Below are 20678 nucleotides of genomic sequence, written 5' to 3'. Positions count from 1 at the left end.
CAGGTATGGGAAACTTTAATCTACAAATTATTTGCTCAGAGGACCATTGAGAGAAAATCGTCCTCTAAAATGGTTCAATTCCGGCGGTAATCGCGGTTTATTTGTCACAAATGGTCTCTTGAGACTAGACTCGTATGCTCTTCGGCGCCGACCAAGGTACAGGAACGAGTCCGTCTTGCTCGAGGTCGCTTAGAGCGTGCAAGTATAAGGTTCCCATTAATACATGTGGGTGTCCTATGGGAAACATGCCATCCCATATTTCAAACCGCAGCCGAGATAACATGCGCTTGAAACCAACCCACTGTGGAGGTTAGTAAGTTGACAAGATTAACGAACTATAACAGGCCGAAATAAAGCCAGCTCTCCACAGATGTCAACTCCGGTAGATCATCACTGCAGATACAAGAATAAGGATACAGAGGTGCGTTAGACTGGAGCATAGGACGCATCGAAGTTCCATGATCCTGGTCAATGTCGCCTGCCCCGAAGCCACGCTATTGAAAAAAACCGCCTCCCCCACCGAAGTTTTCATGTCGTAGTGAGAATATCCTCCAGTTGTAGTTCTCATCATCGGTAATAGCAATTTGTACGAACCATTTTGGAAAGGACCAACGTAAAAATAATCCACCTGCATGGGCTGCATACAGCTGTCAATCAGTGCTGGGATGCATGCTTGAATATCCGATAACGTGCGGATACAAAGCACCAATAGTGGACCATAGGATCCAACATTTGTTTTTGCTTTTTATATCCTACCCTGAAGGTTGGTTTCTGCGGCCTCTTAAGACGGAGGCTCCCATATCCTCTCTCCCTGTCCCCCATTCATAACCCCTCCAGGAGCTCGCAGGCATATTATCGCCAACAACTGCGGAATTGAGGAAATCTACTCTGCGCAGTGTGTCACTGTCTATTTGTCCAGGACCATCTAGATACCCTCTATGGTATGCCCTCACAATTACACCGTAAAATAACAACATAATCTAACTCAATGTTTAGTCCGGCACCGCAGCCTCGATGGATGGGCCCTTGGATAACTTAGGGTCCCACCATTTCGCAATGCTCTACATCGATGAAAGCGGCAAACTGCGCTTTGAGGCCTCTTCATCAGTTGCGAATGACTGCCACAGCATACTGTCACCCGAGGTAACTCACTCATTCTTGAAGGCAGTTGCTGTGTCTGAAGATGGGATGAAGCTTTCCAGTAAGCATTTCGGTATCAAATCTCTTTGGATGGTAGCTGATTGTAACAGATTCTTCCGAAGCCAACTATGAATCCCAGAGTGGGAGAAGCGCGTCGTCCCCAGATTCGCCGGGAACTCCTAACTTTAGTCGCAGATCCTCTATGTAAGTTGTCAACTCCGTCGAGTCTGTCCGAAGAGGCCTCTAACGAAGCTTAGTTCCCAACTTATTGACAACAACCAGAAACGAAAGCGGGCATCGCACGAGTACGTGCTACCGATGAGCATAACATGTTACCCGCAAACACTTCTTCCGATTAGAAACCAAAGTCTTCTCCGAAAGTACTATGAAAAGGCGTTTGATAGTCTACAGCAGACCAACTGTCGCATTTTAGCAAAGGCCTATATCAAGATTGTGGAGCCACGAAAGCAAGTTAACTACCCGTACAACGGCCGCAAGAACATCGCCGGTGTCCCCAACCAATTTGACCCTGAAGAGACAAAACCGGGCTGGTGGCCAGCTGGCGTTATCCATCGCGAGCCAGATCACCTCCGGAAGCCAGGTATGTTATTCCAGTGATGTCCTGTCCAAACGTGGTACTGATTTTGCCAGAGAGAATTCGCCTCCTTGTGCACATTTTGTGTGAACTGCGTGAGAGTCACTCGATCTGTGTCGAGAATCTCAAAGAAGCAGACCAGTCCATCCGTCGCCAGATCGCACCCACTGAGCGTCTCCAAGTGCTAGACGAAATCTATCGGGTCCGTGGAGAAGAGGAACGATATCTCAATGGTAACTCCGGTATGTCTGCCCTACGGTCCTATTGCGGAAGCGTCGACTGATCTTTTGAAAGATGGGCAAGCGGTTGTAAGCGTCTCTCGCGTACATCTTCCTGATATGGCAGATTCTCAAGCATCGCTTTATTCGCCTGCTGGGTCTACTCTCGAATCCGACAACACGTCTCGCGATAATGTACCCGACCTGGAGTCTCACACCTCTGTGTTCCCGACCTCAAACATTTCCGCTAGCAGCACCTCATTCAATCGACAGCAAGTTGATGCAACTTCAAACGCTGTCACCCCGGTATCCTTTCCCCCGAGCGCCATTTCAGGGGCCCCAACTACATGGGACGCGTGCCATGCCTCAATACCAGTCTCAACGTCACTGCCTCCAATAAATCCCGCCATGAAGCATTCCCAATCAGACTCCGCCGCAGCCCATTACGGCCTTGACTTCGCTACATCGATCTTTCCGCATCCCGAACCCATACCAGCCTTCGCCATGCAATCATTTCCCATGGAGCCGTACGCGAACCTTCACCCACATATGGCCTCTCATATTCCCAACCAGAGCAGTGAGCACCAAAACCCGCCGCAAACTCACGCCACGGTCATGCCCCTTGTGCGCACTCCAGGGCCTAACTTGAGCGGCTGTTCTCCTTACTACTTTGACTACTGAAATCTCTCTTTCGCATGTACAATACCTATACTGCCTTTTCTTATGCAAATCTTGGTTTCGAGCGTGAATTCGAGCATTTCCGGGAGTCTTCATATATTCTTTTTGTTTGTTTGTCTTTTATGTCGTTTCTGCGTATAGCGTTTCGGGTTCTGGGGGGAGTTGTATGGGAGCATATTCTATAATTGTGGAGGAAAAGTTGTGTTTAACCCTATAGATCAAGATAATCATTATAATCGCTAATTTCTAATGATACACCTCACCACAGTCGCGATTCGAAATTTGTGGACTTGGAACATTTTATCTTGCCGAAAATACGCAAATAGAAAGAATGAAATCATATGCTATCAACACGTAATCCCCATAGTCCATCCTGCTCTGTACCATGTATTGCGCGTATAGTTATGTATAGGTAAATTCCAGCCCATAAATTCCAGCCCATATCTCCTGGCACAACCATATCCCCAGAAACACACATGACCCGTGCCTTTTCCCGTCACATTGGAACTCGACCATCCGCACCATTGTATCTAACAATCATATCTCATTTGCCAGTCCTGGTTAATTCTGTATTTGTAGCCATCGACAATAACCCTCCATTTGTCCGGGTGGTTGAGTGAGCCACCGAACCCCCTCATGGTTTCTCCTTCCTTGTAGCAGCCATCCATGATGGTCTGCGCGCCATCGGCGATGTTGTTGTACGACGGGAGTGATCGAGTTTTGGTATCCTATTTTTGATTCAGAGTTAGATTGGTTTTTTCTTTTTCTTTTTTTTTCACTATGAAATATTGGTAAAAATAAAGCAGGGCCCGGGAAGTTAGGGTTACTAGATTCATAGTAACTTAAATAAGTACTCACATCATTACACCAGATAATCGCGTCTCCCCATTCACAACTAACGCGCTCACATTTCCCCGCAGTAAGGGTAGGCTTCCCCTTAACTCCACGAAGATGCGAAATCCCCCCTCTGATATGGTAAATCGTGGCGTCATCGGCGTTATCGTGCGTAACACAGCTGAGCGTGTGCCGCTTGGAAAGGATATGGGTTCCAAGCTCCGAGACCGGGTCATAGGTGCCCATGTTGGAGATTTCATCCATCACCTTTGGGATGTCTTTGAAGTCTTCGTCGTAGTTGGGGTTGATTTCCTTCAGCTGGACGTAGACCTCAGCGGTCGTGCCGTTGAGGATGAGATCGGGCCCCTCTGGGTAAGCCTTTGTTCTGAAGGTTGATACGGTGTCTCCAGGATTAGAGCCGGGGAATGCAGGGAACTTTGTATGAGTTATTAGGGTTAGTATGTTTTTAAGCTGAAAAGGGCGGGGCTGGTGTTCATACAGCCGATGCCGTCAAGGCAAGTAGGGCAAGAAAGGTAGTCACAATAAAGCGGTACATTTTGAATAACAAATCTCGAATATCCGATGTATGTTTGATGTTTCAAGAAAGAAAAGTATGATATGGTAAACATTAGAGAGCCGCAAGGGTACGGGTATATTTATGGCGGCCAAGAATAATAGCTACGGGATACCTATTGTTGTAGGGGTAAATTCATGTTACAGAATTCAGGACTTGCAAGAACAAACATTAGATAGAATGTATTTTCTTTTTGCATGCACTGCGCCTGACTCTTGAGATTGTTAACAAAGCGCATCATACTACATCCGGAATTATTGCACATGCATCGCATACATTCTCTGTATATTAGCAGTGCACAGAACAATATGTAGATCTCTCTGTCCGATTACAGGGGGCGAGCCATTTATATCTTGCATGCGGCTAGAGGCATGGAGATAAAGGAATATGGGCAGCCACGTTGGTGGCACAGTCGCTGATATCATCCTATCAACAAAGACTGTCCGGTCCCTTTGTATGCATGTGGCGGATTGGATCAGGTACAGTCGCCCAGCCACTTCGGAAACCGCAACGTTGGGTATTCAACATACAGAACTATATCTGTTGGTTGGTCGGAATTGTTTGGGCTATGGGGCCAATCCGGATTGGGCTGGTTTGGAGTCGATTCTATCTATTCTACTAGCTAGTTCCTGAAATCGTGGTGCCCCGTGCCTGATGGTCACCGGGGATCGAAGTCCAGGCATCCGTAGCCTCTCGGTGCATGGTGGGTATGTGAGAATATCTCCGCTCTCGGTGCAGAGGCAGGTTCAGATCCGCATGCAGCTCAAGGCAGTTCTCAAGACGCAGCGGCACTTGCAAGCAAGCGGTGAACTGGTGCCCGCTAAGTGTGTCGACCGAGCGACTCAGTCCAGTATTTGTTATGTCCCGGAACTGACTGAAAGGGTGGCCGTCGCTTCAACCCTCTTTGCGCGCTTTGACTGCAGCAATGAAGTCCTTACTCTTTGCGGCTGGCACGACGTAGATACGAACCAGCTCGTCAACAACTTCGACTTTGCTCCCACTCAGAATCTGCAACAGCGGAAGCTTCTTTCCGGCCTTTATCAGGCCTCCCGTATGCGTGTCCATATAGCAGTCCACGTTCTGGATTGTATATTCCTTCTTCGTATCCCATGGCAGCGGGAAGATATAGTCGAGGTGATCCTCAATTGAAGTGGCCTCTGGAAACCCCTTAATGAAATCCGACTGCGCGTCCATCGGGTAGAGTAGCACCGTCGGGAACTCGAGAGTACTCTCCGGCGACAACGGGTCAGGAGTAAGTTTGATATTCGCGTCCTCCATCTCAGGAGGCTGGTTGGTTTTGCGGGTTCTAATCTGTCGAGCGCGGAGGGCAGTGCTCAGAAGCTGTTTCTTCTTGAGCGTCTGCTCGTCGTCGGCCTTCCGCTTAGCGGCTAGCCGTTCAAGAGACGCTTTCCGCTCCGTGATCTTCGACGAAACCTGCTGCAGTGGCTTGTTCTTCGGGTCGAGCGCTAAACCACGTGTGGCGACATCCTCTGCCTCGGCTATCTTATCAAGCGCGTACAACGCCATCGCGGAGCGGTAATAAGCCTTGACATTGCGCGGGTTGAGCTGTAAGACAGAAGCACAGTCGAGCGTCGTAGATCGGTAGTTCTCTGGTCATCCACACATTAGCCCCATCCCTCCCACAATGTACCGCCAACCGCCGGTAGTAAGAAAGGGATTGCATACTCAGCTCCAAATTACACAACGCACGGTTGATGTACGATGCCTCCTCAACCTCCCGCCGAAGCCTCTGCTCCTCCTCCTCATCCTCGGGCTTATCCCACTTCTGCTCGTTTGACTTCAGCACCGCAATTCCCTTGGTGTAATACTCCTTTGCATCAATCCACCTCTTCTCCCGCGCGGCCTCATTCCCTTGCTCACGGAAGTTCTGCGCAACGTCGCCCCGCGTCCCCTCGTTCTGCAACGCGCGCAGCGCATCCAACATGATGTTCTCGCCATCTGTGGCGCACGCTTGTTAGCAACGCCCTTCCGTTTTCATATAACTTCCTCCAGCGGATCTTCTGCGGAAACCAAGTAGAAGAAAGAAAAACTCACTCTCATCCCCCGCCTTGCTAATATCCGTCATAAATAGCGGCGTCTTGTTCAGTATATCCGCCAACTCATCCGTCGTATGGGAGTCCACAGCCGCCATCGCAGGCGGGAGGTCCGGCTTGGGGGCATCCTTTGCCGACTCCTTCATTCGTTCCTCATTACCGGGGACGGGGAGCTCGGGGCCTGCGGCAGGCGGGGTTGTTGTTGGCTTGGGCGGAGGCGCGTTGAGGTCCATCGACTCATCGAAGTCGTCGGGAAGTTCCTCTATCCGGGGGTGTGTGGACGCCATATTTTTATGATGTTTGGCAGGGGTATTGAGGCTGTAGTGGACGTTTCTTTTGGTGGTTTGGCCGTTGGCATCATGCTCTTGGGAGAAATTTTGAGACAAACGGTGCAAACATGAGGGGGAGGGCTAGCCCTTTCTCGATGTCTTAAAGGGGTAATGGAAGAAGCGCCGTGGGCGGCGCCCCTAGGCTGAGCCCAGGGCTTTTTTTTTTACGAGAGATGCTAATAGGCTGCGGTTTGAGTTGTCTTTGTAGTTCAAATAGTGAGAACTGAGCATACTGCATAGTATAATGGATTTTCCTGTAGGCTGCGTTTGCATAGAATAAACGTCGGAATTCTTTGTACGGCGACAGATATATATCCTCTACATTTGCCATGATTATAGAAATAACCAAGAGCTCTTACAAACCTACAAGCTTTTACAGGTCGAGCAGTTGCTATCACTTACCTCAAAATGAACAAATTCACTCTATCCGCCATCCGAAACCTCTCCACCCTTACCTCAGACCAGAAAACTGCCGTCGTAGAGGCCATTGCCAAAAACATGACCACTGCGATGATCAGAATATCCAAAGAAATCAACCGCGGAACTCTTGACCCAGACAATACCGCGCCTATGCACAACTTCATTCGCACCATCCAGCGACACGAGAGAGCCCAGCTGGGAAAGCTAGAGCGGAAAATCGCAAGATATAAGTGTCGAGCAAGGGAATGGCGTGCGGAGCGACGGCGTATACGTAACAAAATTGCGGAGATGAAGCGGCATACGGGAGGTTCGCTGGTATCTCTGGAGAAGGGTTTATGTTCGGAGTCGGTATCGGGCTGTGGCGAATCATCGCCGGGACAGTAATTTGGCGGCAATCGAGACTGGTCCGTGAGATGGAGACCCAGTCTTCCGTCCGCTTGAAGGGGAAATTCCGAGGTTGCTAAAATAATACCCCGTCATATTCAGTTGATTGAAGTGTCGCAGTGGTTTCCGGCCGAGTGGGTGGTGTGTCGGCTATTGTCCGTCGGTGACTGCGATCATTGGAAAGCCGCCTACGGAGCAGTTAGAAACCATGAGAAATGAAGTCACGAACCTTTTCTTTTTTTTTTTTTTNCCTTTTTTTTTTTTTTTTTTTCTTTTTTTTTTTTTGCCTTCTTGCCCCTTAACCGGAGAATCAGAAGTTTGGGTCCATCCAACAGTCTTGTAGAAAAGGCGAGGATAACCTCGGTTCTTGGCGGGTTTTCTGGCTGCGAAATTCGAATTGATTTTCGGAAGGCCGAGGCTCCACTGCTGTCCCTGGAGTGCATGTGGTGGTCGCCATCACGCTGAATACCATCATTCTTTTCTCGTTTCCCTCCTGCCTTTTCCTTCTTCTTCTTCTCTCATCACTATTCACCTAATAACATCCTTACCACCCATTCACAATGAGCAAGCCCGGAGATTACGACGCTGTTCGCCGCGACATCATCGCCCAACTCAAGAAGCCCGACTATGATGACGGCAGCACAGGTCCTCTCTTCGTCCGACTAGCATGGTTCGTCTTCTTTCCTATATCTCATCGATGATATCAGACTTTCCCCGAAAGAGTAGTTCTAACAAGGAAACAAAAATAGGCACTCCTCTGGTACCTACGACGTTGAAAGCGACACAGGCGGCTCCAACGGCGCTGGCATGCGCTACGAAGCCGAAGGTGGCGACCCAGCAAACGCTGGCCTCCAGCACGGTCGTGCCTTCCTCGAACCCGTAAAAGAGAGACACCCCTGGATCACATATAGCGACCTGTGGACGCTCGCAGGTGTAGTCGCGATCAAACAGATGGGCGGACCGGAAATCTCTTGGCAACCAGGGCGCACCGATCATGCCGACGACTCAAAGGTTCCGCCGCGCGGTCGGTTACCGGACGGTGCCCAGGGCGCAGATCACCTGCGCTTCATCTTCTACCGTATGGGTTTCAATGACCAGGAGATCGTGGCGTTGTCGGGCGGACATAACCTTGGCCGAGGCCATGCGGACCGGAGTGGATTCCAGGGTCCGTGGGTGAACAACCCGACGAGGTTCTCGAACCAGTTCTTCAAGTTGCTACTGAACTTGGAGTGGAAGCAGACGACATTGAAGAATGGAATCACTCAGTTCCAGTATGTTGATCCCGATGCGGAGGAGGGTGACGAGCCGCTCATGATGCTGCCGACTGATATTGCGTTGCGGGAGGACCCCAAGTTCCGACCCTGGGTGGAGAAGTATGCGAAGGATAAGGACTTGTTCTTCGATCACTTCTCGAAGGTGTTCGCCAAGTTGATTGAGCTCGGAATCCAGCGGGATGTGAGCGGCACTGTTGTCAACACAGACAATGTCAAGGGCGGTTATATCTCTGCACCGAAGAAGAGCGATACGCCCACTGGGCCACCACGCAAGGACCGCTCTCAGCAGGCCCGGCTGTAAACCAAAGCAGGAGTGTTGTTGAATTTCTTGTATATACCTCTTGTTCTGCATTAGTTTCGTTTGTCAGTTAGATTCTTAGATGCCAGAAGGATAAGACCTGGTACGGATAGATAATAGACCACCTTTTGAAGACACCGAATTTTCCCTTGGGGCCCCTGGCGTTAATAAAAAGGAGAGGAAATGTGGTCAGACCCCGTCGAAATGCGGGGAAAGGCTCCTGTCCGGGGTTGTTGTAGCATCCCTCGGCGACTTTTCAAATATGCCGCCCATCATTGGCCGTGGCCCCATCCACTCCAATAAATCACTCACCAGACAGACTTAGAAGCAAAACCATCTCCAACTCTTTCACGCACAAATTAATAAGAATAATACATAGTCGCGTAGATCCATCCTGATCACGATGACTAGAGGCAAATTCGGCTTTCACTTGCTTTACATACATTTGGCTAGGCGAGAAAACAGCCAGAGTCCAAGCACATATAGATTAGAACCAGCAGTGCCATCGTTCGAAGCAATTAAATTAAAAGCGAGTACTTTGTTTCCTGTTTTGATGATGCAAAATTATACATGAGAGCCAGGATTAAGGGTCGCTTCCGTAAGTAAAGATCATGGCGGTCCTGTATCGTAGGGCTCCTGACATCCGTACATGGCAAAAAAGCGCAGTACCCTTTAGCAGGAGCGTTCCGTGCATGTGGAAATACACGGTAGATGGTGAAGTTCATGGCTGAATTGCCGGTGAGGTTGGTTGCCCTTGAACAAAGTTCATTGGATTCAGAGCTAGTACACATTCAGCAAAAAAAGTCCTGTGCATGGGACCCAGGCTGGTCGAGGTTAGGAGCAACACAAGCAAATCCATAGCTCTACGTTAAACAACTAGTAAGCAGCCGTTTTAATGGCCAAGTTCAAGATCTGGCCATTGGTATGTAGAGCCATCTCCGTAGGTTGGAAGGGAGAGCAAAGAACACAAGAAATTCACCTCCTGGCAACGAAGCGCAAGAGGGGAGCCAAGTCAATGAAGTACACATTATCCATGCATATATACCTCATTCGAAGGGCAAATTCGCACTGAGGACTATCCAGTATTTAGACCTTCAGAATGCAAAGGTAGGTCAAGAAAGCCGTCGTAATTGGGGACTAGAACGCTTCAAACTCATGGGAAGGTGCAGCTAAGTATCTGTTGGTATTGTTCACAAAAGGAAGGAAGGCACGTTAGTCATCATCTACGTGTCTAAATCACGTGATTGAATGAATCACACTAACCTGGTTTACTTTAATGGATAGACAAGCGAGCCCTTCAAGCGACCTTTCCCATTTTGGTTAGACCACACTCTTCCCGATCCCACAACGGGCGAGCAAAGTTGAAGCCGCCAGAGCCCTCGACTTCTCTTTCTCACACCTCTCGCTGTCGACAATCCATCGCGATCCCGTTCGCGCCCATCGCCCATCATGTGTACGTGCTACCTCTGGCATCCCTTTCCTGATCTATTCTGCACACCTGCTGCTCTGCTCGATTTGTTCTGTTCGGTGAATTTGGTGAAGCTGGTGAAGCTGGAGGACGATTTTCAAAATGCAGCAGAACAGACAGCGAGATGATATTCGATTTTTCACCTCCGTTCAACGCTTCTCGATGGCAAGAAAATATGGCTGACTGGATTTTTTTTTTCACCTGCAGCGCTCGTGTCCGGCGAGAAGACGAACTTCCAGTACATCCTGCGTCTGCTCAACACCAATGTTGACGGCAAGGAGAAGATCATGTACGCCTTGACCCAAGTCAAGGGTGTCGGTCGCCGTTACTCCAACTTGGTCTGCAAGAAGGCCGATGTTGACCTCAACAAGCGGTATGTTGGCCTTTTTTTCCTCCCCGTGTGTCTCTTCCAGCACTACCGAAGAAGCGAACAATGAATTCCACCACAACCCCACAAATCAAATCCATCACCGGCAAAAAATGTCCATCCAGAATCTAACGAAATTGTCTCAATAGTGCTGGTGAACTTACCACCGAAGAGCTCGAGCGCATTGTCACCATCCTCCAGAACCCTACCCAGTACAAGATCCCCACCTGGTTCCTCAACAGACAGCGCGACATCGTCGACGGCAAGGACTCCCACACCCTCTCCAACGGTCTTGACAGCAAGTACCGTGAGGATCTCGAGCGCCTGAAGAAGATCCGCTCTCACCGCGGTCTCCGTCACTACTGGGGTCTCCGTGTCCGTGGTCAGCACACCAAGACCACCGGCCGCCGTGGCCGCACCGTCGGTGTCAGCAAGAAGAAGGGCTAAACCTTTGCGCAAATCGTCTTCTTTTTGTTGCTGGGAATTGGGGGTTTTCCTTGTTGCATGTTGGTGTGTTTTTTAACGAATACCTTACCTTTACGGGAACGGGTTTCTGGTGTCCGATGAATAGGAAAAACCATGGACACTTACGGGCTCGGAAAATGAAAAGAATCATACCAATTGAAATGAAAAAATTAGATCAACTCCTATCCCTCGGCTTCGTATTGGATATACATATCTAGGCGGACTTGCCCTCCCCTCGTTCATGATTACACATCGACTTGCCCAGCCCGTACACCAGAATGCTCATCGTAAGACACGGCTTCCTGCCTCGACCTGCTATGTAACCATGATCCCCGTTCCCAAAGCCGTTGCCGTCAACTAACACGCCATAATCTTATATTTATGCCCACATATCCCCCCCTCCATAGCCAGCTACGCTCAACACTCCCACATTGTCTAGGTGTACCCAACAGCACTAAGAAGGGACTTCCGGGAACCACAAATTAAATTTAAGTGCTTTACAAGCTTACGAGATACATCTATGATACACATGCTACAGTTCCGGATCATTTTGTCTCGGAAAGTCTATAAAAAACGATGAAGACCCATTTAGGTAGTAATACGATCTAAACTAGGAACACGACATTCGAATTTCAGAAGGGAACAAGTTGCATTGTCAAAGAATTCACAAAAACTATAGCAAACAATTCGTGTTCGGAGGGACTAAAACGGGCAAGGATTATAACACATCACACATGCAATCAATGTCTAAAGACCGGACTTGTCTGGTCGTGTCTCATCTAGAACCATTCACCACCTAGCCAGCGGTTGAAGAACTCAAGGGACGACTCAGGCTGGTCCATGGGAACCATGTGACCACCGCCGTAGAGACGCATGAAGGTGAAGTTGCCGTGGCTCTTGACTTGGCCAATCTTCTTGCCCTTGTGCTCGTTGTCGACGATTTTGATATCTTCCAAAGGAAGGGCAGCGTACTCTTCCTTGCCGGACCATTCGAGGGCGTCAGCCCAGGCCTTGTTTCCGAGCCAGTTGCAGATGAAGTCGGCGTCACCAGCGTAGACGAGGACAGGGATCTGTTCAAGGATGCCCGGGACAAGACGGTGGTAGGGCTTCATCCAGTCACCATGGAAGAGGAAGTTCCGGTTGATGTCAAAGTTGCAGGAGTCATAGCCATCAACTTCGGCACCGACAGCGTTGCGGACTTCGTGCTTGTTCAGGTATTCAGATACGTAGCCCATGCCCTTGTAGCAAAGGTTGCTCTCGTCCTCACACTTGCCGCGAACATCGTACACGTTCTGTCCGGTTTGCTGGTAAGGAGCAAGGAGAGCATTGTTACAATAGATGGAGGCAGGGACACAGACCCATGCACTTTCGCTGCTGTAGCAAGACTCAATCATGGACTGGCAGCGGCCAAGGGAGTTATCCATGGACCGACAAGCGCTCTCATCCAACACAGCAGGGTAACCACCATCACCACAGGCCATGGGGCGGTAGTATTCATATTGAGTGAGAGGATCAGTCAACCCGTTGCCAATCAAAACAGACTTCAGGTTGATGTTACGCTTCTCATGAGCAAGAATTTCAGAAGCGAAAACCGGAATGTAGTGGCCAGCATAAGATTCTCCAGCAATATGGAAGTCCTGCTTCGCATACTCAGGGAACTGCTTGAAGAAGAGAGTGAGCAAGGCGTAAATATCCTTGCCAGCAGCAACCGTGTCGCTAACAGCGTTGTTGCTGTAAGAGTAGCCAACGTTGACAGGCTGGTCCAAGAAGATCACGGAAGCGTTGGAGTTCCATGAGAAGTCGTTGTAGACCGGCTTAATGTTCTCATCGATGCTGCTAGGGCCAAGCTCCATAAAGAGACCAGTCAGAGAGGAGCAACCAGGGCCACCGTTCAGCCACAAAACAACGGGGTCGTTCTCAGGGTCATTTCGCGACTCGAAGAACCCTTGAAGCAGTCAGCACAACACATCACAGCATCCATCAATAAAGCAGCCACTTACAGTAAAACAAATGCTTATCATTCTCGTTATCATCCAAATAACCCGTGAACTGTTTCACATTCGGGTCAATCCCGAGGGAAGCCGGGTCCGTCTTCTTGATCCTAAGGTCGTAGGCCTCAAGCTTACCCTCCACATCCCTCTCCTTCTCGCCATCCTCGTTAGTGACCCAGACGCTCTGGACATCAGATCCACGGACGATGTGGTCCCAGTGGGAGTCAGGGCGACGAGTGTGCTTCTTTGGCAGAGAGAAGACAGGGTTGTGGTCGAGGTTGTCGGGGAAAGCATTAGCAACCTCCTCCCACAGCCCACGGGCCTCATCAGACAGAGACTTGAGCTGCTCCCGGAAATTCTGAAGTGGTTTGTTCACCTTAGGCAGGCTTTCCTTCAGGGTTTCTTGGAGGTTGCTTCCGAAGTCCTGGAAGTCCTGGAAGCCGCCAAGGACCTGCTGGGCAGGGGCGGCTGCGGTGGCAGCGCCGACCAGCAATGTAGCTGGTAAAACTCTCATTGCGGTGATGATGAGTATATGAAATGATGGCAATAGCGAAGGATTGATGAAATGATGGAGAGGTGTAAGATGATGGTACCTCGCACCCAGAGGACCTTCGTAGGCAGGCAGCTTATCAGCAATGCAGGGCAAGAAAGGCAAACGCCAACAGGACAGCTACGGTAAAAGAACGACTTACTATAAGGTTATGGTCCGTACACTGAAAGAAGTAGCTAGAAGACCGGCTACTTACTGACGAAGTACAAGATGAGGAGAAAGAGGAAGCAGGTGAGGAGAGGATGGCGAGAGCCGGATAGGCGCAGCGTGACGAGGCGGTGGCAGGCGATGACGCCGATAGCAGCGATGAGGGCGGCCAATCAGAGCTCGGTGCCTCCCGAGGGGAGGACAGGACAGTCACGAGACCTGAGTCACCGGCTGAGTCATCATGCGGGACGGACCCGCAGCATGTGACGTCGATTATCGATACCAAGGCTGGGCACGATTTTATCCTCAGCCGAGCAGAGAGATATAAGACAGTCTTCTTCTGTTATTTTTCACCAGTTTTGTCATACGATAGAACCTAGAGTCGATTTCAGGTACACCAGGCATCATCTAAAATGCCTATCAATCAACCCTCCAACCAAATAAAATTCACAAACGTCTCTGTCGTCAGGCTGAAAAAAGGTCCGTCCAAACCAAACACGCTTATTTATCCTATTTATGCCAACAACCCCTCTAACATGCAACTTTCACAACCGCAGGCAAAAAGCGCTTCGAACTAGCATGCTACAAAAATAAACTCCTCGAATACCGCTCCGGCGCCGAAAAGGACCTCGACAATGTCCTCCAGGTCCCCACTGTCTTCCTCTCCGTCTCAAAAGCGCAAACCGCGCCGTCCGCGGAACTAACCAAGGCTTTTGGATCCGACGTCACCGGCGATGAAATCAGACAAGAGATCCTCCGCAAGGGAGAAGTGCAAGTTGGAGAGCGCGAGCGCAAGGAGATCGCCGAGCGTGTGGAAAAGGAGGTGCTAGATATTGTTTCTGGACGGTTGATCGACCCGACAACAAAGAGAGTTTATACGCCCGGTATGATTTCTAAGGCCTTGGATCAGCTGAGCTCGGCGAGTGGGCAGTTGCAGCAACAACAGCAGCAGCAGGGGCAGGCTGGCGAGGACGGTGCGGGTGGTGACGATGCGGGGGCGGGGCAACCTGCACAGCCGCGAAAACCGCTGTGGACGGGTGTAAACCCGAATAAGTCGGCGAAGAGTTTGGCTCTTGAGGCGATGAAGGCGTTGATTGCGTGGCAACCTATTCCAGTCATGCGAGCGCGCATGCGACTCAGAGTGTCATGTCCTGTATCGATGCTAAAGCAGAGCGTCAAATCTGCGGCGCCCGCGGCTGCGAATAAGGAGAAGGAGGCTCCATCTGGCGGTGGTTCGAAGAACAACAAGAAGGGCGGAAAGGGGAAGTCGAAACGACGCGGCGATGACTCTGAATCCGAAGGAGAGGCCACACCCCCACCGGCGAAAGGACCTAGCAACGTCAAGGATAAGATTTTAAGTTATATTGAATCTGTCGAGTCCCAGGAAATTGCCAGCGATGAGTGGGAAGTAGTAGGGTTTGCGGAACCAGGTGCTTTCAAAGGACTGAACGAGTTCGTCGGCAACGAGACTCGAGGCAGAGGACGAGTCGAGGTATTGGATATGGCCGTGACTCATGAAGATTAAATTTGCTGCGCAATGAATGTTATGGATAACTCGATTTGGACGATTGATGATAGAAATATGCTGCATAAACTGCATCAATTATGAAATAACCGTGTATATATATAATGAAACTCATACTGCCCAGCCCGGCGCCAGCCAACCAACCCACCAACACCAAAGAGACACACAAAGCACCAAACGCGAATCAATAAACAAGCCAACATGTAACCGAAAACTCCATACCAGAATACAGAACCAGCAAAAAAAGACAATCAGCCCGAAACGAGCAAAACAACATCCTTGCCCACCCCCAGCTCCCTAGCAACCCTCACCGTCTCTAAAACCGCATGGCCCGTTGCCAAACTAGACACAATTCCCTCCTGCTCACACAACACACGCAGACCCTGTACTGCCTCCTCGTTAGAAACCGTAACCGTCTCCAAACGCCCAATATCTTTCCAATGCGCCAGTTCCGGCCCGGCACAAGGGAAATTCAGATCCGGAGCTATGGAGTGCGACGATAGGATCTGGCCGTTGTCGTCCTGCAAGAGGAGGGTCTTACAGCCGTACATAACACCCACAGAGCCATGGGTCAGTGGAGCAGCATCTGTAGCCTCGACGCCGATGAGACGTACATTTGGATCGTCGACGAAAGGCGCGAACATGCCGAGCGCTGCAGAGCCGGATGAACCCATGGGGGAGATGAGCGCGTCTGCTGGGGCCCCGTTGTCTTCTCCGCCTGTCAGTCTGGGGAGGCAGTTCTTGATCTCCTGACCAAGCAGGGATTGAAAAGTGCGTGTGATACTTGGGATTGGATGCGGGCCGGTGGTGCCGCTGGTGATGTGGTAGGTAGAGTCGAGATGGGAGAGAGAGTAACGAAGGGCTTCGTTGGTGGCGGCTCGGAGACTGCCCTTGTCCATGCTGTTACATGGGCCGGGGTTTTGCGCGCAGATAACGGTCGCACCGAGTCTTTCCATTTTCTCAACGGCATCGGGCTGTGCGGCGATGTCGGAGACGCCCATTAAGATTGTACATTTCATCTTCATGCGTGCACACATGGTGGCGCAAACGAGGCCGTGTCCTGCAAACCCGCAGTCCAAGGCGATCTCTGTTTTTCCAATGTGATAGGCAAAGAGGATCTGACCAACGATGTTGCGAGATTGGTAGCTGCCGAACGGATTGAGGTCTTCGCGTTTAAGCCAGATATTGGCGCCGCCAACGGCCTGCGTTAAGTTATGGGCGAAATGAAGAGGGCTGGGGCGAATGAGGGGACAGGCGAGGAAGTCCTCCCAGAAGATATCATCTGAAAGGATACTGTGGAATACGCTGGGAAGGTCGAGGAGGAGGCCCATCTGGAGCTCTGGAGCAAACTGTCCGCCGAATTGACCGAATCGTGTAGGAGCATCAACTGCGGGGATGGAAATGTGATGTCTGGACCATACTGGGGTATGGAGGAGATCCGCGATGTCTAAGCTGAGGCTCTTGATGAGCGGGTTGAGGTACTTCTCTTCAGGCACGCGAGGGAGTATTTGCCTGTCCTTCTTTGCCCTTCTCCATCGATTTTGATAGGGAGAATGGCGAGGACAAGGGTGTGATCTAACGGACACAAGCATTGTGATAATGTGAAGCGATTCGAGTATAGTTGGGCAGCGGAGAGACAAGATTTTGGCTAGTATGAAGAGGAACAGGAGCACCTACTATAGGGCACATGCGGCGAGAATAAACCAAGTCTTATATCTGGCCCAGCCGTGGGATGGTTTATATACCTCAATCCTCACCTTCTTTTCGCCCACTCGCCAGCCATTATCAGACCTACAGGAACGGGGAAGCACCTATTCCAAGCTCTCTCAACCCACCGAGCAAGGAACGTCCGAGCCCAGCACGAACTCAACAACTTAATTTACCTAACTCACGCACGCCCCTCCCAGGCGATCGTGGCAGATGGTCCAATTGTTTTAGCTGCATGGCCACGAGCTGAAAAACTAGCGGATCCAACAAAGTTCAAGAACGCCTCATTGCCCTTACCAAGCATGCCGGACGGGGAAACGGGACGAGGAACGAGGGTCCCGAATTGCAGTTGAGGCGACGATCGAGGCGCCTGTTCATTGGTGCAAAGGGCTCAGGATCAATGGAATTGTGGATGCAGCCTCCATCGCACGGTCCTTTGGGAGAGGGAGCGGCCGACGGCAGTAGCACTCGATAACTACCGTATCAAACTATCCAGGTACTCGGGTAGGGATCAACCCTGGACGTCGATCCGATCGTAAGCAGATCGTGGTGGCTGCACGATTGATACAAAGCCGAGGGACGGTGTGGATGGTACTTTAGACATTTCCAAGCTTTTCTGGCAGGGATATCCCTGAAGGGACGTTTCCCGATGTAAATGTTGACGATTGACTGGTCATTTTCCCAAACATCGGTGGCGGATGCCTGTCAGTGTTACTCTTCGCGCGGTCGTTCCTGAAAGGTTCCTGACTCGTGCGTTCGAGTTGGGTTGCGCAGCGAGACCACAGGCCATGGGAGCAAAGGGAGACCAACCAGATAGCAGACCAAAAATGCCAGCAATCTCAACAGGGAAACAGCCAAAAAGAGCAAAAGTACCAACAGGAGGTGGAGGCGCTTTTTGAGGCGTGGATGGTGGAGAGACAAGAAGGAAAAAAAAGCAAAGAAAGCACCATTGAGCAAGTGGGGGAGATCATTAATTTTTATTGAAGAATGATTTCAAATCTTGGAAGCTCGCGTAAACGGGCACTGATAATGGCCATCATCCAGACTCATTGGAAGGAAATATGTTCCAGGTACTTTGTTGCATATGAGTTACTCAGCGATGCATCGCATTTTGTGCTCAAGACGGGTCTATTGCAGATTGATATCCGTTTCCTAACACCGCAACTTGATCACGAGATGGATCGAATTTTCAAAGCATGGAGATTTGGCGATCATCGAGGTCAAGGTTCGAGAGCAAGGCATAGTAGGGCGACTATCGAGCACGAAGTGCTCCGTACCGCTCTGTTAGATGAACTGAGTCCGTGCAGACACCACCGGGCATGGCCCAAACCTTGCTGCCATGCATGAACAGCTGTTCTCCGGAAGAGATAGTGCTGATCATCCCACTTGGGCTGCATGACTTTCCGAGAACAAGACTGATACCGCTGCTTCGGGTCCCCGGGGACTGGGACCTTTGTCGAAGGATATACAGGTGCCCGTGCGCAGAACAAGGAACTGCGGTCGAGATATTGGTTAGCCTTAGTAGTCGTGAGATCGAGCACTTCGCCACCCCTGAATCGACGAAAGGCCGACTCGTTTTCACGATGGCGCTCTTGAGGGGGGAAATAATTTCCTCTAGTCCCTCGTCCGTAACAATATACGGTGGACAAACCAGAACGTGGTCAACCTGGAACTTCCTGATCCGTCCCAAATTGCTCAGGATGTTCAAACCCATATGCAACTATTCCTTCCAACCTGTCCACAGAAGTCTACCTCCAGCCCAGTCTCTGTTTTCAGCCTCTTGTCAAGCAGGAGCTCCGCAGCCCAAAACAGGCCTCGACCCCGGATATCACCAACCAGAGGGAGAGGCCCAATTTCTCTCCGCAGCAGCATTTCAAGCTTCTGGCCCATCTAAGCGGCCCGCTCGATTAGGCTGTTGGCGCGCTTGATGATTCCCTGGGCAGCTATGGTGGCTACCCAGGTAAGGGGTTGGCCTGGACTGCGATTAGCCACCTACTTTAGCTAAACCGATGCTCTTCGGGTGAAGAATCTAGATGCCTGGAATGTGTGGCCATGCGCCAGCCTACCAGAACCAGCAAACAATGCATCAAGGATATTCTGGTACAGAAAGACCCCGGATAGAGGAACGAAACCTGCCTGAAAAATTTTGCTGGTGGTCTGGATGCCCGGCCCGCGAATTTCCTCTGTTCCAAGGCATGCATGGTGCCCGTTTTGCCCATGCCGCAGATAATCTAGACCAAGTCAATACCAAGAAAGTAGGTAAGGGCATCTTTCCCGTCCTTCATGCGGTTGTTCCTTACCTCGTCCAAGATTAACAACACATCATACTGATCACAGATATCTCGGATCCTCCCAAAATACCCTTCCACGGCAGGAGAACGCCCGAGCGTTAGGTTGTCTCGCTAACAGTCTCAGCAACAAACCCTGCCACACGCCCGGGTCCAAACCTTAGTATCTGGTCGTCATACTGACTTGCCAGTCGCTCAGAAAGCTCTGCATCCATTTCCTCGCTCTCTTCCATACGGCACGCATAGCAAGGATCCAGAAAGGAAACATTCGGCGCCATAAAATCCCTATAAAACCCTCTCCTCTCCTCATGCCCCGAAACAAAGAGCGCCGCAATGGTATCCCCATGACAACTCTGCTTCCGTGCAATAAATGCGCGCGTGCCGGTTGCCCATTCTCATGCCAGTATTGAATAGCAAGCTTCGGCGCTGCATTGGTTGCTTCGCTGCCCAAGCTCACGAAGATAGCCTTTGCCAGGGCCCCACCTGGTTTACGCGAGAGCAAAATAGACGCCAGCTCCCCCGTTACTTCGTTAGTATACGGTGAGATGGAGTAGACGTATGCGGTGTCAATCTATAGGTGGGTTCTAATCTCCGTTGGTTTCGGGCTGGGTGTGGCCTAAACAGGAGACCGAGGGGCCGCAGCTTGCGTCGATGACCATCGTGCCGTCTTCCAGGACCAGGTCTGTACCGTTGCCGGCGACGAATTTGGTGAGGCGCGACGTGGAGGAGCGGTGGAGGACGTGGGAGCCGGAGACGAGTGAGTCGATGGCCATTTTGATGGGTATAACGGTGCTGGTGGCGACTGGGTCAAACTTCGTAGGATCTATGCGGGAAACAAGTCAAGCTAGACACCAGTACAAAGAGAATGGATGATGTTGGTCCAAGTAATTGGAAATTTGGAGGGGACGCAGCAGATCAACCAAACTGTGCGGGGTCCGGAATTCTCCAGGCTGTACATCCCTACCGAAGAGGTATACTACGCCCTGGGGTTATATGGAGCCGATAAAGAAGTCGTGCCATGCTATTTGTCGACACAGAAAGGAGCTTTTGAGCTTAATAGTCTGCTTGGAAAGTTAGTGAGTGGAGTTATTATAAGTACGACATGCTGTCTGTGCTAGCTGTAGATGGCACCGCTCAGCTACGGAGCTGAGTCGACAGACTTAATATATCCTCATGACTGGGCAGATACAGGTAAGAGCAAAGGCTGCAGCGCCGTGGACTTGGCATGTGTACAGTTAGCCCACTTTTGACTACGCATTGTCATACTGGAATTCCTCGAATGTCTTCTATTTTGTCTAGCCTGTTAGTTGTATACAGTACATGACAACCTGGTTCCCAGGGTGCTCTGATCGAGCGGCTCAAGGAAGTTCTA

The 20678-nt window shown here is 50.5% G+C and overlaps 10 protein-coding genes across 10 annotated transcripts; 5 read left to right on the top strand and 5 right to left on the bottom strand.

The window, feature by feature from the left end:
* Positions 1-938: 938 nt before the first annotated feature.
* Positions 939-2960, top strand: ASPSYDRAFT_1174888 (DUF2841 domain-containing protein; the record flags this gene model as incomplete). Its single annotated transcript, XM_040840295.1, has 6 exons — positions 939-941; positions 997-1201; positions 1251-1344; positions 1398-1741; positions 1792-1977; positions 2030-2960. The coding sequence occupies 6 exons, from the start codon at positions 939-941 to the stop codon at positions 2632-2634; spliced, it is 1437 nt and encodes a 478-aa protein (XP_040703498.1). The 3' UTR covers positions 2635-2960.
* Positions 2961-3095: 135 nt separating this feature from the next.
* On the bottom strand, positions 3096-4021 carry ASPSYDRAFT_67795 (uncharacterized protein; the record flags this gene model as incomplete). Its single annotated transcript, XM_040850417.1, has 3 exons — positions 3096-3359; positions 3490-3900; positions 3965-4021. 3 exons carry the CDS (start codon positions 4019-4021, stop codon positions 3162-3164), a joined length of 666 nt encoding a protein of 221 aa, XP_040703497.1. The 3' UTR covers positions 3096-3161.
* Positions 4022-4933: 912 nt separating this feature from the next.
* ASPSYDRAFT_30537 (HSP70/90 family co-chaperone CNS1) lies at positions 4934-6380 on the bottom strand (the record flags this gene model as incomplete). The annotated part of the gene is made up of 3 exons (XM_040844790.1): positions 4934-5649; positions 5750-5998; positions 6095-6380. The coding sequence occupies 3 exons, from the start codon at positions 6378-6380 to the stop codon at positions 4934-4936; spliced, it is 1251 nt and encodes a 416-aa protein (XP_040703496.1).
* A 450-nt stretch (positions 6381-6830) lies between these two features.
* Positions 6831-7139, top strand: ASPSYDRAFT_103874 (uncharacterized protein; the record flags this gene model as incomplete). Its single annotated transcript, XM_040839788.1, has 1 exon — positions 6831-7139. A coding segment is annotated over one exon (309 nt), but the record flags the coding sequence as incomplete, so codon positions are not given.
* Positions 7140-7528: 389 nt separating this feature from the next.
* On the top strand, positions 7529-8937 carry ASPSYDRAFT_44076 (peroxidase). Its single transcript, XM_040846785.1, has 2 exons — positions 7529-7896; positions 7976-8937. Exons 1-2 carry the CDS (start codon positions 7787-7789, stop codon positions 8799-8801), a joined length of 936 nt encoding a protein of 311 aa, XP_040703494.1. The 5' UTR covers positions 7529-7786; the 3' UTR covers positions 8802-8937.
* Positions 8938-10135: 1198 nt separating this feature from the next.
* On the top strand, positions 10136-11153 carry ASPSYDRAFT_175730 (40S ribosomal protein uS13). Its single transcript, XM_040843460.1, has 3 exons — positions 10136-10251; positions 10474-10639; positions 10783-11153. Exons 1-3 carry the CDS (start codon positions 10248-10250, stop codon positions 11078-11080), a joined length of 468 nt encoding a protein of 155 aa, XP_040703493.1. The 5' UTR covers positions 10136-10247; the 3' UTR covers positions 11081-11153.
* A 599-nt stretch (positions 11154-11752) lies between these two features.
* On the bottom strand, positions 11753-13892 carry cp3 (carboxypeptidase C PRC1). The gene is made up of 3 exons (XM_040846784.1): positions 13782-13892; positions 13099-13698; positions 11753-13043 (listed from the first exon to the last, which is right to left on the bottom strand). Exons 2-3 carry the CDS (start codon positions 13601-13603, stop codon positions 11878-11880), a joined length of 1671 nt encoding a protein of 556 aa, XP_040703492.1. The 5' UTR covers positions 13604-13698; positions 13782-13892; the 3' UTR covers positions 11753-11877.
* Positions 13893-14199: 307 nt separating this feature from the next.
* Positions 14200-15311, top strand: ASPSYDRAFT_30532 (guanine nucleotide exchange factor SDO1; the record flags this gene model as incomplete). The annotated part of the gene is made up of 2 exons (XM_040844789.1): positions 14200-14266; positions 14344-15311. The coding sequence occupies 2 exons, from the start codon at positions 14200-14202 to the stop codon at positions 15309-15311; spliced, it is 1035 nt and encodes a 344-aa protein (XP_040703491.1).
* Positions 15312-15562: 251 nt separating this feature from the next.
* Positions 15563-16903, bottom strand: ASPSYDRAFT_78048 (tryptophan synthase; the record flags this gene model as incomplete). The annotated part of the gene is made up of 1 exon (XM_040850924.1): positions 15563-16903. The coding sequence occupies one exon, from the start codon at positions 16901-16903 to the stop codon at positions 15563-15565; it is 1341 nt and encodes a 446-aa protein (XP_040703490.1).
* Positions 16904-18135: 1232 nt separating this feature from the next.
* ASPSYDRAFT_57233 (uncharacterized protein) lies at positions 18136-20079 on the bottom strand (the record flags this gene model as incomplete). Its single annotated transcript, XM_040849339.1, has 8 exons — positions 18136-18146; positions 18591-18690; positions 18753-18908; positions 19026-19199; positions 19319-19416; positions 19452-19659; positions 19764-19877; positions 19936-20079. The coding sequence occupies 8 exons, from the start codon at positions 20077-20079 to the stop codon at positions 18136-18138; spliced, it is 1005 nt and encodes a 334-aa protein (XP_040703489.1).
* Positions 20080-20678: the final 599 nt, after the last annotated feature.

This window comes from Aspergillus sydowii (assembly GCF_001890705.1).
Source record: "Aspergillus sydowii CBS 593.65 unplaced genomic scaffold ASPSYscaffold_4, whole genome shotgun sequence".
NCBI classification, from domain to species: domain Eukaryota; kingdom Fungi; phylum Ascomycota; class Eurotiomycetes; order Eurotiales; family Aspergillaceae; genus Aspergillus; species Aspergillus sydowii.
Note: the sequence above shows the minus strand (reverse complement) of the source record. Positions and strands in the feature narration are given on the sequence as shown.